Source organism: Dermacentor andersoni, chromosome 9 (genome assembly GCF_023375885.2).
Source record: "Dermacentor andersoni chromosome 9, qqDerAnde1_hic_scaffold, whole genome shotgun sequence".
In the NCBI taxonomy this organism is placed as follows: Eukaryota; Metazoa; Arthropoda; class Arachnida; order Ixodida; family Ixodidae; genus Dermacentor; species Dermacentor andersoni.
Window position 1 is genome coordinate 137,092,220 of NC_092822.1, and position 19,066 is coordinate 137,111,285.

General features: G+C 48.3%; 1 protein-coding gene across 5 annotated transcripts in view; it reads right to left on the reverse strand.

The window, feature by feature from the left end:
• LOC126529757 (inactive histone-lysine N-methyltransferase 2E-like) overlaps positions 1-19,066 on the reverse strand; it is a 392,924-nt gene that overhangs the window by 27,735 nt on the left and 346,123 nt on the right. For 4 of the 5 annotated variants that reach the window (XM_055070020.2, XM_055070021.1, XM_055070022.1 and 1 more), the window contains one exon: positions 15,694-15,979. In XM_055070020.2, the coding sequence (XP_054925995.1) occupies positions 15,694-15,979 (286 nt within the window). Of the gene's footprint in view, positions 1-1,246; positions 1,424-15,693; positions 15,980-19,066 lie in introns of all 5 variants that reach the window. The other variant, XR_008612213.2, reaches the window with a different exon arrangement.

The following is a 19,066-nucleotide window of genomic DNA, read 5'->3' on the forward strand; positions in this document are numbered from 1 at the left end:
CGGAGCACTTTTCGAAGTTGTAGCAGGCACACTTTCTTTTTTTGCCCAACTTGTTTCGAGTGGCAAACTTCTGACATTCTGACATCACTACACGCTACGCTAGCGGCTTTCAAATTGGTGTCCCGGTTCATTTTTCAAGCATGTCCACGCGCTGTAGTAGACGCCACCAGCTGCCTAAGCCAATTTTAGGACTTTATTTATGCAAGTGCACTGAATGGGCGAATGGGGTCACACGCAGAGACTTTTTTTTGGTGCGGTATTTCTAAATAGCAAATAGGCGGACAAACAAAAATGTGGCGGGAAATTGAAGAAGAGAAGTAGTTTATTCCAACACGACCAAGATGGCCGCAACAGCATACGTCGTTCGGCAGCGGCGTGGCATGAAAAAAGCCCCCTTTCTATGCTTCTTTCTGTCAAAATATAGTTTGTGGCGGTTACATAAATTGATATTGCGGCTAAAATATTGATCCATGATGCGGGAAACTTGGTCAGAACATGCGGCAATGTTTGCATATTATGAAAATACCACTTTCAAGAAACCCATTTTTCTCACGATTTTTTTACCCGTGTCCCCCCTTAACTAGTGTGCCCTGTAAAATTATGGAACACGTCATATAGTCACAAATTATGAGCTTTTTGAACTCGTGCAATTTCTTCCATCCCTCACATTGGGATTCGTAAGGGCCTCTCCTGTGAAACACAATCAGTGCTTTTCCTTCACAATGTGCACACTAACCTTGACCGTAACATGCAGACTAATGCCATCTTTTCAGATTACGCGAAAGCTTTCGATAAAGTTCCGCACCACGGTCTTTTACTAAAGCTTTCCCAGCTAAACCTACATCCTAACATTCTTCAATGGATTGAACAATTTCTAGAGAATCGTTCGCAATCAGTCTTTGTTAATAGCCACCTGTCTAATACCTTTCCGGTCACATCAGGCAAGGAACTGCCCTCGGTCCTCTTTTATTCCCAATGTTAACGGAGGCACTGGATGCATTAGGCATGTACAACACGCTGAGTGAGATCGCGGAGGCACAGGAATGGGCACAGACCACCAGGCTATCCGACACACCTGCAGGCAGATGGATCCTACGAGAAATCGGCCTCGCGTCTCGGGAGATTGAGTGTAACAGCCATGGGCTAACACCCGACCAGAGGAAAAAGATCAGGGTAGCCCCCCCTGCCCAGGAATATGAACCCCGAGCACAACATTGACACAAAACTTGCTTGAGCCAAAACACACCTTCGACAGGTAGCCGCTTCCGGGAAAGCATGCTGCTTTACGGACGCAGCCAAATATCCTGGCAGACGAGCCTATGTAGCAGCGGTGGTCAACAAAGATGGCACGGTCATCAATGCATGCACGGTCTGCACTGATAGTCCCGAGGTGGCCGAGCAGGCGGCCATCAGCCTTGCACTCCTAGAAGACGGTAAAAGGTGAGTATACTGCGGCTCCAAGAGGGCAATTCTGTCCTTCGGAACAGGAAGCATATCCCTGACCGTCGGCAGAATACTTAGTAGACAACACCTCACCCCACACTACATTAATTGGTTCCCAGCACACATGGGACCATTGGAGGGGCCGCTCCCTAACCTCAACGAGACGACACACGAGGCCGCACGAGACCTAACTCACCGTGCGAGTCCGGACTCCCTCTCGGCAGGATGAGGGAGCGAGTCCGACCCCCTTGTCACTTACAACGACGTCACCCAGCACTATAAGTTATTCAAGAGAACTATGCCGCTACCGCATAAAGCACTCAATAAAGCACAAGAAGTCACGTACAGGCAGCTTCTGACGGGCACCTACCCATGCCCGGCCTTCCTGCACAATATCTTTCTGGATGCGCACCCTCACAATGTGTGTCGCTTTTGTAAAGATATAGCTAGCCTTGCTCACATGCTCTGGGGTTGCCCCCTGGCGCCGGGGGCCAGGACCACCAAGGAAGAGTGGGACCAAGCTCTACGCAGCTCGGACCTTGATGCACAGCTCTGGGCGGTCCATCGCGCCCGCGACACGGCGGAGGGGCATGGTCTCTCTGTCCCGATATGGGAGCGGCCTGCTGCGCGCTAATCACGTGCACCGAGGAACCTCAATAAAGTTTTTCATCCATCCACCCATCCATCTCCTCCTTGCCCCCCCAAATGTAAAACTGCTCGTGTATAAGTCACTCATCGGACCAAAATTACAATATTCATCTGTCGTCTAGGGCCCGCACCTAGCGTATTTAAGGAAATGCATTAGAAGCAGTTCAATATCGCGCCGCTATATTAATTCACTCTTCATACTCGTACGACCTCAGCATTTCACCTTTGAAAGCTAAATCCGAATTACAGCCCTTTTCGTTGCGTTGCCGCACGGGTAGTCTCGCCTTTTGTCATGAAATATTCTTCACTCAATCAGCCACCTTGTGCAACAGCTGCAACACGCACATCTCGCCGCACCAGTCATCAATTTCAGGTTGCCCGTCCCATCACTGCGTACTACTACTTCTTTCACCTTGTTCTTTTATCGAGCAGCTACAGATTCGAACGGCCTTCCCTGGGACATCACCATCATCGCTTCAACATCTTCCTTGCTTGTTCATTATATATGTAAAAAATCCACTGCTTTTGTAATGCCCCACAGAAAGGGGCCTTTAAGGTAATAAAGCTGAACTGAACTGAACTGTTGTGGCCGACCGGGCTACTCCCGACCCGGACCCCCCTGAACCGCAACCGGGGCCGGCTCCTGTTCGCGTCCTCTGCCACGGACAAGACAACCTCCAAAACGTTACGGTGACTATGTGTGACAACTCTAATAGTTTTTTGTGTTCTTCTTGTATAGTCTATGTTGTTTTGAACATTGTGTAGGATCATTCTTTTTGTCCTGCCTTTGTATAAATCAGGTGATAAACAAATTCTAACTACAGGCCGATATCTCTCACACCTCAGTCATGCAAGATGTTAGAGCACATTATTCACAAACATATCATTGAATTCCTTAACCCTAATGATTAACTAACATCTGCCCAGCATGGTTTCCATCGTGTTTATATCACTGTAATGCAATAAGTCAATTTTGTTCGTGATATCGTTTCTAACATAGACATAGGTAATGAAGTGGATGCCATCTTTACTGACTTCTCTAAAGCTTTTGACTCTGTGATTCATCCTAAACTACTCGCAAAATTAAAACGCCATATTCAATAATCCCTGTCTTGTTTCTTGGATAGTCAGTTTTCTTCGCTATCGCTCACAATTTGTTTCCTTTAACTCAGTGGAAGCACTCCTGTCGATGTTACCTCAGGCGTTCCTCAGGGATCCGTATTAGGCCTTTTATCATTTCTAACATACATCAAAGATTTACCTTGTAGCACCACAACTAAAGTCTTTTAGTTGGCGTGCAGATTTATGCAGATGTCTGCGTATTAAACGAATCTATTATCTCCAATTCATGACCACCACTGTCTTGCCCAATCCCTTCATGTCTTTCTGTGCTTGGTGCAAAACGTGGCAAATTAAAATCAATTGTAGTACAGTGCAGTCCACATATAACGATATTGATAAAGACGAGAAATATGATCGTTGTACTAACCGATGCTCGCTATATCTGGACTGCAGTTAGTAAAAAAAAAAAGAGAGGGCGGAACATACCTTTGCAGCTCCGAACTCGCATTCGCTACTTGCTCAACGAATAGATGATGTAGAAAGTAGGCTGTGAAAAACAAACTTTATTTCTAGCGCCAATGACCGTGCCAAGCGTTAGGCACGCCGAAATAGTCCAAAATCTGCCCTTGCTTTAGCAACAGCTTCAGCTTCACAACCACGGTGTGCATGGATTCCAGTTGCTGCGCGAACAGTGGCGGCAATCCTTTCGCATGCATAAAATCAATTAAGGAGTCGATCGACAACAGTGTACTTTGCGTGGACATCGAGGTCGGGCTCAAGGAGCCACTGTCAATCTTGTTGTCACTGTCGCTGCCGCCGTCGCCACCGTCGCACAACTTTGCCGTCTGTTGTGACCTCATCGCAGAACGAGGCAGCACTGTCTGCAGTCAAAAACTCCTCCATCGACGCACCACCTGTGTCACCAGTAGGAACGAGCTACCAGAGCTTGGTTATGTTAGGGGCTTCCACCGTGTTGGTCTCAGTGGATTGGGGAAGCTCGTCCTGACACACAAAGCTCGCCTTCTTGAAGCAATTGTATATGGTTCACTGCTTTACTTCATACCATGCACCATAAACAAAGCGCACGGCTTTCAAAAGACTGATCTTCAGGTCAGGGGGCCCGTCTGCAGCTCGACGTGCCAGGAGCTGCGCGGTCAATGGCTAAAATTAGCCACTCCAGCATGCGCCGCTGACACAGGACTTTAAAGTTCGCGATCACGCCGGCGTCCAACAGCTGCAGGCCTGCCGTAGTATTCGGAGGCAGAAACATCAATTCGACAAATGTTAGCTTAGGGTTAACACTGTGTGCGCTACAGTTGTCAAGTAGCAACACTACCTTTCTTCCTTGGCCTTAAATTATACTGTCGAACTCAAGCAGCCATTCTTCGAACAGGTCGCGGGTCATCCACGCCTTCTTATTGCTGCGATAGCAGACTGGGATGTGCTGATTCTTAAAGCACGTTGGCTTCTTTGATCGCCCGATCATGAGAGGCTTGAGACGATGGCTACTGTCCATGCTAACGCACAGCAACATGGTCACCCTAAGTTTCGAGTGCTTCCCGCCGGGACATCGATCTCCTTTAAGAGCGCGAGTCTTCGACGGCAACATTTGAAAAAACAGAGCAGTTTTGTCGCAATTATATATGTCCTTCTCCGTGTAGCACTCCAGCACGCCGGGCAGCTTTGTCTGCAGCCACTGCTGCTTTGCCTCTGTGTCCAAAGAAGCCGCTTCCCCTACCACGCTCTTGTAAACGATTTCGTGCCGCTCTTTAAAGCGCTGAATCCAGCCTACCCCAGGCTCAAAGTTTGGGCGTCCCTGAAGAAAAGCGAAGTTTTTCGCTTTGGTGGCAAGTATTGGCCCACTAATGGGCACATTATGCGCGCGGGTTGTGATGAACCACTGGTAAAGCGCCTCTTCAACATCGGCGTACAAAGGGTCTCTAACCCTTTTCCGCTGATCGGCATGGCCGCTGATAGCTCCTGCCTTCACAATCCGGTGCTCCCGGTTTTCAAGATGGTTGATGTCGTCGACTGGGCGAGCTCATACTTCTTCATGAGGGCGCTCACCTTGAAGCCGCGTCGAGAGTCCTGCAATATATCCATCTTGGTGTCAAGCGACACAGCTTTGCGTCTTGTCGGCGCCATCTTCGAACTGGGTTGTACTGTTGGTTGCACGCTGCTTAGGGGGCGTCAGCCTGCTATCGCGAGAGAGAGAGAGAGACTGAGTGCGGGACGGGCGCCACCGCGCCGCTTTGCTTGTCACTTTTTTTTGTCTTTCTGTCTCTTTCGGAGCGACTGTGGCCGACACGCATGAAGCAGCTAGCGCCATCTTGTGGTGCGCTGCGCCTACTCAGGTACTCTCCGGTGCGCGGGTGGGGTGGGACGCGCTGCGCGGTAATGGCGGCAGATATGAACTTCGGAGGTAAACATCGCCTCGTCTCGACATCGTTCATTTCAGGGAACTAAGCAACGCAAATGTTACGATTATTTGGCACGGAAAACGCCGTCCAGACGGCAAAATGTTGATCGTTATATCCGACATGCGGTGAATAACCTATCATTAAAAATGTTTTTTTCCCCATAGACCTGATGCATAATATGACACTCTCATGTCGACCCATCGTTATAACCAATATATTGTTATATGTGGTATCATTATAAGTGGACTGCACTGTAAAACAGTCGTGATGTCATTTGCCAATAGACAGAGCCCCCTCTTGTTCAATTATTCTCTGGATGGCATCCAACTTAAAGAAAAAGAGTGTCTCAATATAAATAATTAGGTGTCGTTTTAACAGAACATCTTTCATGGTTTAAACATATTTAATATGTAAACAGGGAGGCCCTAAAAAAAATATGGTTATTGGCGTCGCACTTTAGCTAAGACTCCCCGCGATACTAAACTGCGATTATATTGTTACGGGGGAGAAAATATATGTATTTACAATATATAGAGTAACAAGGTTGTAGCTTAGTAGCCAGAGTAACACTATCTACCTACTGTCGAGACACTTCAGCCTCCTCTTCACTTCCCAATGCCCTTTTGTCTACAGCGGCACAAACCCGTAAGTGACATTAACCCCCAGCAGCAGAAGCATCATCTCGATGCTTCCTAGGGTGTCGAATCAGTCTGTGTGTTATAGGGCTTGTGGGGATGCGTGACTCTTACGCGTCCCCTGATATGTTGTTTTCCCGCATAGCTCCAGTCTTCTGTAATCCGGCTTCGCTGCGTGGCCTGATGCCCGCGGCAGTCTGTCTGGTTGAGGCGCAGTATGAGAGATGGCACGATTGTTGTGCTGCTAACACCGCCTAACAGTGGGGTTACTTGGGCGCGGGAAGGAGAAGGCTCTTCCTCTTTGGCTCGAGGTCGGCAAGCGGCGCGGTTGTTCTGCACGTGCGCCGATCCATGCTTCTGCGAGACCGTCTCGTGAGGCCGACCCCGGGAATGGATGAACACGATCGTTCGAATGCACCACCGTTCGCGTGACCATACGCGCGAACGACCAGGAGTTGGTGTCCAGCATGGGGCGAACATATTCGCTCATTATTCGGTCGCGGTGAGTCGGACTTTCATGATTTGTCGCGCACCCATCGGCATATTTTGTGGATACCAACTCGGCTAGCAGGCATTAGTCTATGAAAGGTGCAATAATGCCCTTGTGATTGTTTGCCCTACTGTGTTGTCGTTCCTTTGTCCCAAGAGCACGGGTGAGAATCCCACAGGCTTTAGTCACGAAACGTGCATATCAGTTCTTGGTGGGGTAGAAGACGTCGAAGTCACAGGCGATATCTCATATGTGAGGCTGGTGACTTGGCGAAGAACTCGGTATGGCCCGACATATCGGGGCAGCAGTTTTTCGCAAAGGCTGACGCGACAGGAGGGTAACCAAAGCAGGACAAGTGACCCAGGGCTGAAATGAACGTCCCGACGACGACTGTCGTAACGGTGCTTTTGGATAGTCTCAGACGCCAGAAGACAGTCATGGGCAATGCAACGTGCTGTGGCCGGGCGAACAATGGCGTCGTGAGCATAGAACATGGTAGTGTTGGTATCGGAAGGGAGCAGCGAGTCAAGAGACAGGAGTGGGTCACGGCCTATAGTACAGTAAAACCTCGTTAACCGTACCCGGTTAAACAGTAGTTTCGTTTTAAAAGTAGTAAAGTCAAATCCCCGACTCAGCCGCCATTGAACATAATGTGTTTTGTATCCGCATAAACCGTACCAGCTTATTGCGTACGTATCGGTTAACATGTAGTGTTTCCACTTTTCGGCGTGCAAACACGGCGATGCGTCGTCTCCATCGGGCGGCCCGGCAGAACCACAAGCCTCAGAGATCAGCACAACAACCTCCAAGCGTCCTGTGCATTTGCGTGTGAAGCCTCATCAACATCAACATCATTTCAGAGCCGTGCCAGAGAGCGTTCTTTATTCTATGAGAGAGTGTTGTGGCCTCGTGCAATCAAGGACATGTGTCGTGCCGAAGCTCGAATAAAAGAGACGCCCAGTGCTCAGTATAGAAGAAAAATTAGACATTGTTTGTGCTATTGAACGTGACACGAAGAAGTCGGCACTGGCACACGACAGGGATTTGCAGTTGACTACGGTGTGTGGCATTTGGAAAACTAAATGCTACCGTCACTCGGCAGCTCTGCTGCAACATCGAACAGATGTAGGCTACGAGCTTCGACTTTTCGCCATCGTTGCCTCTATTGTTGCCGAAGTGTCGTCTAGTGACAGTGATAAGGACAACACGAAAAGCGACAGCACGGGCGATTCAGGCCTGACAGAGGCAGAAGCTGTACGTCAGCCTCATGAATGCAATCGTCGCAACAAGAACAGCACAACGCAATGAAAATGTGCCCTCCGACTTCTTCAGCGCTACCGTGCCTGTGCACGGAGAATATGCAACGCCAATGAGGAATGCGAGTGTTTGGCGAGAAGAGAGGGCTGGCTGAAAAGCTGGCTCACAGCTTCCGCAAGTTTGAGGCCGTTGTCGTCGCTGCTAGGCCGCCGCAGCATCAAACGAAAATAACATGTTTGTTGCGCGAAGTAAATAAATACTGCATGTTTCTTCCCCTTTCATCCCACTCTCTCAGAGTTGCGTTTTTGACAGGTAAGTGGGCGATCTCATGCTATTTCGGTTAAGCAGTAGTACTGTTTAGTACGTACTTTTTACGAGCTCTGGCCAACTACGGTTTAACGCGGTTTCACTGTAGGTAGAACGAAGACTAACCAGTAATATTGTGACACGACGAATTGTGTGCAAACGTCACAAAGGGGCAGTCCCAATCCCGGTGATCATCAGACACGTACATGCAGAGCATGTCTGTGAGCGTACGGTTGAGATGCTCGGTAAGTCCGTTTGTCTGTGGGTGGTAAGCTGTCGTGAACTTGTGGAACGTGGAGCAAGAGTGAAGAACGTCGTTGACAACCTTAGAAAGAAAACAGCGGCTTCTATGAGTGAGTAGCTGACGTGGGGCACCATGATGTAGGATCACTTCATGAAGGAGCAAATCAGCCACATCAGTTGGGGAGCTCGTAGGGATGGCCCGCGTTATGTCATGACGTGTGGTATAGTTCGTCGTAACGGCCACCCACTTGTTACCTAAGCAGGAAATTGTAAATGGGCCAAGGAGGTCCAGGCCGATGCAGTAAAATGGCTCACTGGGGATATCTATAGGCCGAAGGTGCCCAACGGGAGACAATGGAGGCTTCTTGCGGCATTGGCAAAGTTCGCAGGCAGCAACATAGCTTTGAACAGAGCGATATAGCCCAGGCCAGAAAAATTGCCTGTGCACACGGTCATACGTACGGGAGACACCCAAATGACCAGCGGTGGGCACATCGTGTAACTGTGAGAGAATTGTCGAGCGCAGATGCTGGGGAACGATGAGAAGCAGTTCAGGCCCATACGGATTCATATTGCGTTTGGTACAAGGTCCTGTACTGGAGAACAAACATACGGAAGGAAACATCCTGTTGCTCCGAAGTAAGGTGTTCGATGATGGATCGCGAATATTGGTCACGACGCTGCTTGTCGGCGATGCACGAGAATTCGGAGATCGACAAAACGCAGGTATCTGTATCGGTTTCGGTGCCATCGGGAGGGTGGGAGAGGCAGTCAGCGTTCTTATGTAGCCACCCAGGTTTGTAGGACACGGAAAAGGTGTACTCTTGCAGGCGTAAAGCCCAGCGGCCAAGATGGCCTGTTGGGTCTCCCAGTGAGGAGAGCAAACATAAGGTGCGATGATCTGTCACGACGATGAAATGCCGACTGAACAGGTAAGAGCGGAACTTAGCAATGGACCAAACAAGGGCCAAGCCTTCATGTTCTGTTACGGAGTAGTTGCGCTCTGGTGTTGAAAGAAGACGGCTAGCATACGCAATCATACCATTAGTGTCCAGCTGTTGTTGGGACAAGATAGTGCCAATGCCACGGCCACTGGCATCAGTGCGAACTTCTGTGTAGGCAAGCGGATCACAATTACCAAAAATGGTAATAAGTGTTAATAAGAGTGATAAGCGTTGAAAATGCTGCAGCCTGGTCAGGTCCCCAACGAAAAGTGGTGTTCTTTTTGAGGAGGTCTGTGAGAGGACGAGCGATTTCGGCGAAGTTCTGGATAAATCGCTGAAAATAGGAACACAGCCCTAGGAAACTTCGGACATCAGTAGAAGAACGAGGAAGTGGAAACTCACCAACGGCACAAACTTTATCAGGATCAGGCTGGATGCAAGCAGCGTCAACCAAGTGATCAAGTATTCGTATTTGGCGGTGGCCAAAATGGCATTTTGCAGAATGGAGTTGTAGGCCAGCTCGTCGAAAAACAGCAAGGATAGCTGAGAGTCGGTAGAGGTGGCTCTCAAATGTCGGTGAAAAAACAATGACGTCATCAAGGTAGCAAAGGCATGTGGTCCATTTGAATCTGCGCAGAAGAGAGTCAATCATGTGCTCAAAGGTAGCAGGCGCATTACACAGTTTGAAAGGCAGCACTTTAAATTGGTAGAGACCATCTGGGGTGACAAAGACAGTCTTTTCGCGATCTCAGTCATCCACTGCGGTTTGCCAGTAGCCAGAGCGTAAATCAGTCAACGAAAAATAACTGGCACCCTGTAAGCAGTCCAGCGCGTCATCAATATGCGGAAGCGGATACACGTCCTTTTTGGTAATCTTATGGTGGTAACGATAATCGATACAAAATCTCCAGGTATTGTCCTCCTCTTTAACCAAAATGACAGATGACACCCACGGACTGCAGGAAGGCTCGATAATATCTTTGGAGAGCATTTTGTCCACCTCCGTTTGGATGACCTGGCGTTCAGCTGCAGACGCACGGTAGGGCCTCCGGTGTAGAGGAGCGTCACCAGTGTGCATTGGATGGGTGACGACACGGATTCCACCTAGCGGGTGATTGCCAAAATAAAAAATGTCTTCATAGGAAGGCGAAGGGCGTCTTCATAGGCGAAGGGCGTCGGCGTAAGCAGGTCATAAATCAGCAGCTGTCATCGGTGTAAACTTATCGTTGCGTGAAGTAGGACGGGCAGAACCTGCAGCAGTGTCGAATAGTGGTTCGGGTGTAAGAGCAGCTACTCCACAGTATTCCAAAGGGGCCAGCACAGAGAGAGATACACCCTCAAGTAGCACTTGCAGACACAAACTAAAGGTTAGAACACGCTTGAATGTTGACAAGAGTTGCAATTGAGCATGGCAGTGCTATCTGAAGTGCCAGGAGGACGTCGCAAAGTGGGGACACCAGCTAAGGACCATCTCGAAGTGGTGGAGAAGGCGACATGAGGACGTAAGTCGAAGCATCAGGTTGCAGTCGAACAAATTCAGTAGAACGAGGTCAGGGCTTGTGGCCAACGGTCAGGTCGGCAAAGTAATGGGGCAGTTCAAGACGAAGGGTGCCAGATGCACAGTCAATAAGTGCTGAATGGGCAGTCAGAAAGTCGATTCCAAGAATCACTTCGTGTGGACACTCGGCCAGTACAGTGAACAGGACTAACACTGGACTGCCGGCAATGGTAACATGGGTGGCGCACATTCCCATCACGGCTGTTGTACTGCCATTAGCTATTTGGACGGCAGGCGACTTGGCAGGTGTCAGGACTTTACAGAGATGGCTACGAAGATCTCATCGCATAACCGACACCTGAGCGCCAGTATCAATGAGGGCTTGAACGGACACATCCCCAACAAAATTTTAAACAAGGTTCGGTCGAGCAGCAGGGGTCAGCAGAGATTTTGCAGTCTGAGTCGTCAACGCAGTCTCACCTTTGGGGGCTGCACTGCTTAGTTTCCCAAGGAGCGGCCTGCATAGGATGGGGACGAGGGACGTCGAGGTGTAGGCGAACGGGACTGACGGCGTTGCGGCGAGGGCGAGCGGCTAGTGGTGTGCCCCCGAGAGGGAAGGCCAGCATGGTATGGTGGTTCAGAGAGGGGCGAGAGAGGCCGAAGGTCTCGGTCGAAGTGGTGATCAACATATCGTCGAGGCAAGGAGTACCAGCGGCTACTCCAGCAGTGGCGGAAAATGTGACCGACCCGGGAGCAAGCAAAGCAAATTGGCCTTTCATCCGGTGTTCGCCACTCAGAAGGATTCCAATATCGATTCGGGAACGAGCGTCGAGGTGCAGCAGAGGCAATGACAGGAGCAGTAGGGCTGGGACGTGGGTGGACGGCAGACTGGACGTCCATGTTTGCAATTTCTTGGCGGACAACAGCTTGAATGAGCGAGATGGTCATGTTGTCATGCGTATCGGAGCAGTGAAAACTTGGAGCCATAGCCTCAAGTTCGCGACGGATGACCTGTTTCAAGCTTGGCGCTGTAGGCGGATATGACGCTGGAGGGTCATTGCAGGAGGAAGTGGCAGCCTATTTGGAAGTCGGTCCAAGCGTTGTATGATGCGTTTGCTCCTCGCTTGCTCAAAATTCCGGCTCAAAACCGTTGAGCAGTTCTTGCAAAGCAGGAGGTTGAACGCATTGTCCACGATGCCCTTCAAGATGTGTGCAACCTTATCGACCTCCAGCATGTCCGCATGCGTTTTACGGCAGAGAGCCAGAACGTCTTGAATGTAAGCGATGTACGATTCGGCTGATGTCTGGGCATGAGACGCTAGCTCTTGCTTGGCCTCCATTTGATGTCCCACAGGTCTTCCGAAAAGATCATGTAGCTTTTCCTTGCAGGAGTCCCAGCTTCTAATGTCGGCTTCATGCGTCTCGAACCATAACTTCGTGGTTCCTCCCAAGTAAAAGATCACGTTAGCCAGCAAAAGTGTGGCATCCCACTTGTTGTGCTTACCGACGCATTCATACGACGTCAGCCAGTCGTCGACGTTGACCTTGCCAGTGGCGATGAAGATTCCCGGGTGACGTAGCTGGGTAAGCACTACTTTTGCTGGTGTCTGAGTGGCGGAGGCAGCTTCAGTAGCCATAACAGCGGAACCGATGCGACGCCCGTTGCAAACATCCAGGGCCGGCTTGTGGCAAGAGTACCCAGCACCTCCACCAAAATGTTATAGGGGAGAAAATATATGTACCATATTTACTCGCATAATGATTGCACCCCTGAATTTTGTCGTCAAAATTCGATTTATTTTTCTTTCTCGTGTAATGATCGCACCCTGAACTTGTCGCAGCGATATGTTGTGTGCCAAGTCTCGCTAATGATGATCGTGCTTACCACCTGTCGAATGCTACGCGAACGACTCTTGAAGACATACCAAGCAGTCTGCACACACCTAACATTCTTAAGCAGATGCCCCATTTCATTCCTTTCATCACTTGCCACACTTCCATGAAAAAAAAAAAAAAAAAAAAGAAGGTACAACCAAACTTGCTGCGGCTTTATTATTTGTAGGCTTCATAATGGTTTTGGTCAACAACAAAAACATAAAGGGCGCCTTTCGATTCTTTTCGTCTGCACTCATGGGCACGCAATAAATCGCAATCGGCAATGATAGTGGCCACGTTTACACTGATACATTAGAAGTGTACCCTATTCATACGCCGACGCTTGTAATGCAGCTAAGATATTTGCTCACCCTTAGCAGAAACGTGCCATATTAGGATAGCAGTGAAGACAAATGCCGCAGTTTCCGCAGCATGCCTGCCATGCGTTTCTATGTCACTGGCAGCTAAGTGCGCCCATCTCTGTTTCTGTTCCCTCAAAGTGGACATGGCAACGTTATTGTCGCAAACTTGCCGATATTAACAATATTATTCATTGCTGATGCGGAAGAAACTGTTTCAATGCGCGTAATGTACTCACGAGAAGAAAAATAATTGCGTTCGGTGCGTTCGGCTTGCTGTGCCGGCCATTATTTTTTTTTTCGTGTCCCGCACTGACAGCGGCAGCCGCCTGCTTGTCATCCCGCAGCAAATGCGGGATGAAAAAGAAAATTTTTCATTTTGTGGGAAATTTAACCCACGCAATGATTGCACCCCTGAATTTGCGTAAATTTTTTTAACAAGAATCTGCTATCATTATGCGAGTAAATACGGTATTTACAATATATACAGTGACAAGGTTGTAGCTCAGTGGCCAGGGTAACACCATCTACTGATTGTCGAGACACTTCAACCTCCTCTTCACCTCCCGTCCTTTTGTCTATAGCAGCACAAACTCGTACGTGACAATATAAAATGTCAATTTACTAACGAAAGTTGTACCATTAGCTTTCACGCCTTGAACGTAAGACCTATTTATGCCCGTACGAACGCATTCAAGTACAGGTCTTTTCCATGTACAATATAGCTTTAGAATTCTCTACCCGGTAACATTCGTTCACTATCACTAAAAGATTTTATAGCTACCACTGGTAAGCACTTCACTAACATGTAAAGTGCTTCTTTTTGATCATTCATATTTTTGTGTATTTATTTTATTTATTTATTCAGAATACCGCTAAAGGCCCTCTCGCAGGACGGTATTACATGGGGGGGGGGGGGGCAGTAACACATACACATGTAACAAATGAGTAATAAGTCAAAACAAAGGTGGGAACTGATAAACTATTATAACAAAAAAAAAAAAAAAATAATACAAAGCTAATAAGATTGCCGTAGTATTAATAATAATCAGACGTGTACAAAAAGAATACGAATCCCAAGCACACAAAAATGGAGGGTAATCTGATTCGTAAAAAGCACACGTGCCATTAGTGTATAACAAATCAGAAAACAACATAATACGTGAACTTAAAAGGAAAGGGAAAATCACCGCAATAAAAACAGGAACAATAACCATAAAAATATGTATGTTACACAGAAGCCAAGATCATTTTTTAACACCGTTTGTAGTGTAAAAAGAAGGGGGGGGGGGGACACACGAAACATAAAAGGTTTATACAATTTCATTCATGATTAGAAGATTCTGAAATTCATTAATGTTGGTGACGGTTGCGATGTCTGATGGCAAGTTATTCCACTTGGTTATTGTGTGCGGTATGAACAATGTAGCATAAGTTAGTGTGCGACACGTGAAGCATTCGATTTTAAAAGGATGATCACGGCGGGGAAAGATGGCAGGGGGTGGCCTAAAGAATTCCTCGCGAATTGATGCGTGATGGTAAAGCTTATGAAGAAGTGATAAGCGAACGATCTTACAGCAACATGATAAAACTTGCAGTTCAGCATGATTCTTCAATGAAGTGACGCTGGTGTGACGTGAGTAATCCAAAAAAATCTATTCTTAATGTGTAATGTATAGCAATGCATACTGTTCCCCCCCTGCTATAGCCCTATATTGGGCTGCAGTGTATGTAAATAAATAAATAAATAAATAAATAAATAAATTTCCCTTATGAGCGTGAGTTGTTAATGTACAAAGCACCTTCCAGTACTAACCCACTAACAGCTTACTAAACCACTGATAGTGTTAAGGGGGAGGGGGGGGGGGGGAATATGTTATGTCGTTAGTTTTGGTTTCGATACCCCGTCTGGAAACCCTGTGAACGATTGTGGTGCTGTTGTGCCCATGTATATAATTGGGTGTCAGAAAATAAAGGGGATCCTTCGTTGGTTTATGGCTGGTTGGCTCTCTTCCTCGCCGGCCCATAGGCCGTGATACCACTCTATGTCGGCCATGTTTAGAAACGCTTGCCTGTCTTTTTTCCCTTTGCTGCATACTGTTTTCAGACTGGTGCCGCCTATCCACCAACCACAGAAGCCAACAGCCAACTCTGCAGCTTCGTCGGTGGGGAATGAGAAGCGCACCAGACAAGGCGCGTGCATCGCCGAGTGTGGGAGGACCAACCCACAGGGATTGGCGCAGGGCGAGGTGCCAATAAACATCGCCATCCATTGTGAATGCCATTTTGCATACCCGTGTAGTGTAGACAGGGAAGGCAAGACCGCAATGACACTCAACATGAATGTGATTTAGTGTGAATAACATCACACGTGCCGTGTGACAGAGGTACAAGATGACAAGTCTGACAGAATAAAAGTACTACGCGAGCTGCACGAAAGGGAAAAATCGTCATCCACCTCTCACTTTCAAGTAATTTCCCCCACCACCTTGCAGGAGGCACTTGCTCCTCACCTGACGGGGTGGTGCCCCTCTCCGTGTCGGAATCGTCGTCGAGCAGCCCAAACTCCCGGCGCAGCCGCTGGCTGAGCCGCTCCCGCTGGGGCCAGGCCTCGTCGTCGTCCAAGGCTCTGGCATCGGGTGCACCGCAGGGGACGTCTTGTGGCCGGCCGAGCAAACCGAGCTGCTTGTTGTCCGGGCTCTCGTTGGCTGCCATTCGGGCAGGGGGCACTGCTGCTACGGCAGCGGCGGGGGCCCGGGCAGTGTCTCGCATCCGCTGCCGGTACTCGGACAGGCTCACCTAGGGAAATAAGGGGGTGTTCCTCAAGGACCGTGTCATGTCACAGGAATTATGGTGAAAGGAGAATACACTAAGCTCTTTGGTGACTGGATCGTGAATTGCAACTATCGTTTTAACCATTAGCACTTTTCAAGCATGTATGTGTTTACGCATTTTTACTGTACCACCTTTACTTTTGTTGCAGTTAGTCTTTCCAGCTGGTAGCCATATAAGGATTGCTGTCTGTTACCTTGTTAGTTCTTTATTGTTTGCAAGTTGTATTGAATTCATCCGCCTGATATAATGCAGTCCATTTCATTTCTGTTGCTGGCCATCTTTTCGTTCTTTAAGTTTTCTGTTGATGTGCAGATGCGACAACATGTGACAGATGTATCAGACTCAGCAGTGCGAATAAACTGTTTTTTGTCGATTATGAGTTGATCAAAACAAATTTCAAATTGCAACTTCATGTGCTTGGCATACGTGAAAAGCAAAATTTTTTGGAGCAACACGCAGGCATGCAGAGTAACCTTTGCATGCTCATTCTGGAGAAAGGTCTGGCTATTCCTTTTTAAATCTTGCAATCTTAACGCTAACTGGGTAGTGCTAATGGTTAAAACAATAGTTGTAACAAATTCAGGATCCAGTCTCCAAAAAGCCTAATGTATTCTGCTTGTTCCATAGTTTATATTATCTTTCCACCATTGCTTGATTGTTGCCAAAGTTTGCTCTATGCGTTATGTTAATTCTAACAGACTTCTTACGCTGTTTCATTTCTGCTCCTTTTGCTAGTAGTTAAACCCCAGCTCTCTTGTGCACTCAATCTAACATTGAAATCCTGGTTAGTGGTTTCTCTTCTCGCGTTGAGGCAATCGTCCAAGTGGATGGCTTGTTTGCGTTTGCCTCCACACTGTCACGGTGTCACTCATGCATACTGCTCACCTACTGCATCCACTCACTGCCACTGCTATGAGCAGAAAACAACGCTAAACGACAGGACGAAGAGAAGGACACATGACTACTTTTGTTCCACTACTGCATGCTTGTGCTACTACCGTGTGTTCCTTCGTTCTGTCACTTAGTGATGTTTTCTGCTCGTAATCATGAACCAACGAGCTCAAATGCCGTACGCTTCTGCCACTACTAATTCCGAGCTTGAACACCCGTCTTCTCAAATAAAAATTCTGACAGAAAAATGCAATGATGCAGAAAACCGGCTCTGTCGAAACGATATATCTTTTTTGATGTCCCGGATACAAACAGCGAAACTTGTATGCAGTCTGGGCCTCAATCACTTCTGCAGCCAGGTGTCTATGCCAGCCCAAGGGGCCTAGTGAACAGAGCTCATGATGAGGTTCTCTTTATGAAGGGGTGGTATGTCAGATATTGCTACGAGCTATCGTGACAATAGAGTGAACGCGCAATATGCTTGGTTGCGGGTCCGAGATGACGACGTGCAAAATGCCTAGCCGCAGATACAAAAAGCCAACGCGCGACGTGCTTCGTCGCGCAGTTCGAGGTGCCTACGCGCAAAATGCCTAGTCGTGGGCTCAAGGAGTCGACACGCAAAATGCCTAGCCGCAGATACAAGGAGCCAACGCGCGATGTGCTTAGTCATGCAGTTTGAGGTGCCTAGGTGCAAAATGCCTAGTCGCGGGCTCGAGGAGTCGACACTCGATGCACTTATTCGCGCAGTCGGAGGCACCGATGCACAATATGCTTAGGTGAGGGTCCCAGAGGTCCGTGCACGATGTGCATGATCGCCGAGTCGGAGACTCCCTATGCGCGAAATGTTTAGCCGTGTGCCCGAGGACTGCGTGCGCCATGTGCTTCGTCACGAATTCCGAAACACCGAGTGCTGAAAGGCTTAGCAGCATGTCCGAGGATTCTGCGCGTGAATCTTGGTCGCGAAGTCCACGTCACTGATGCTCGGAATGCTTAGTCGTGAGTCTGAAACGTCCACAAGTGTAGGGATCGGCCACGCTATTGCAACGTCCGCGTAGCCCCCGTTTTGACACGTCGAGATTACAGCGAGTGGAGAGGTCCAGACTCGCGAGGTGCAAGGAACGAGCAGACGACACGAGCGCCGAACCAATGGCGAAGCACGCTGGAGTCCTGTGGCGGGCGTGGCTAACCGTAGACTCCGGCACGACCTTCAATCATTTGCTTTATGTGCACTTGTTTCTGTATGGAGGAGATAGCTGAAATAACAGATTTGAAGACGGAGAAACGCGCTTTCCAACGAGACCAAGATGGCGGCGCTCGGTGGCGCCGTTCCGGAGATATTGTGGCTTGAAAAACGCTGTTGTTTCTTGATTTCCGCGACACTTTTCGCCACCTTGGCTGATAAAACGATTTTTTTAGAGCACTTCTAAGTGGTTTACAGTGATGATATTTGGGTATCAGATAGAAAAAGGGTTATAGAAACTGAAAATGTGGTTATCAAGAAATCGATTTTTTGGCAATTTTTCGCGATGCGAAAGCCGCATCCCCCCTTAATGATGCCCATAAGATTGTCATTCTTATCTTCAATACTAAGGTCCTCTTCCTGAGTTAAAGCCGAATGCCTGTTCTGTAGCTTGATCCGGAATTCCTCTATTTTCCCTCTTGCCGCTAACTCATTGATCGGCTTCTTATGTACTAGTTTCTTCTGTTCCCTCCTCAAGTCTAGGCTAATTCAAGTTCTTACCATCCTATGGTCACTGCAGCGCAGTGACCATAGGATGGTAAGGCCCGACAGTAGCAGAAGCTGCACATTACGTCAGCCTCATGAATGCAATCGTCACGACGAGAACAACAGCTCGCAATGAAAAAGGCGCCCCACGACTTCTGCAGCGCTACCGTGCGCGTGCACGGAGAATACGCAATGCCAACAAGCCTCTTTTAATGCATATTATGGCAATATAACTTATAAAAGATGGATATCCGTGTTTCACCTGAATGCACTAAGTATGAGAAATAAGCGGGAAAAAGCGCAAGAGGTGCTTGAGAACACGAAATGCAAATTTGACATTCTGTGTTTTTTAGAAACGTGGTTCACAGAACGGGATAGTCCGCCACAGTTTGATGGGTATACGTATGAAGGACTAATAACAAACTGTAGTCGTG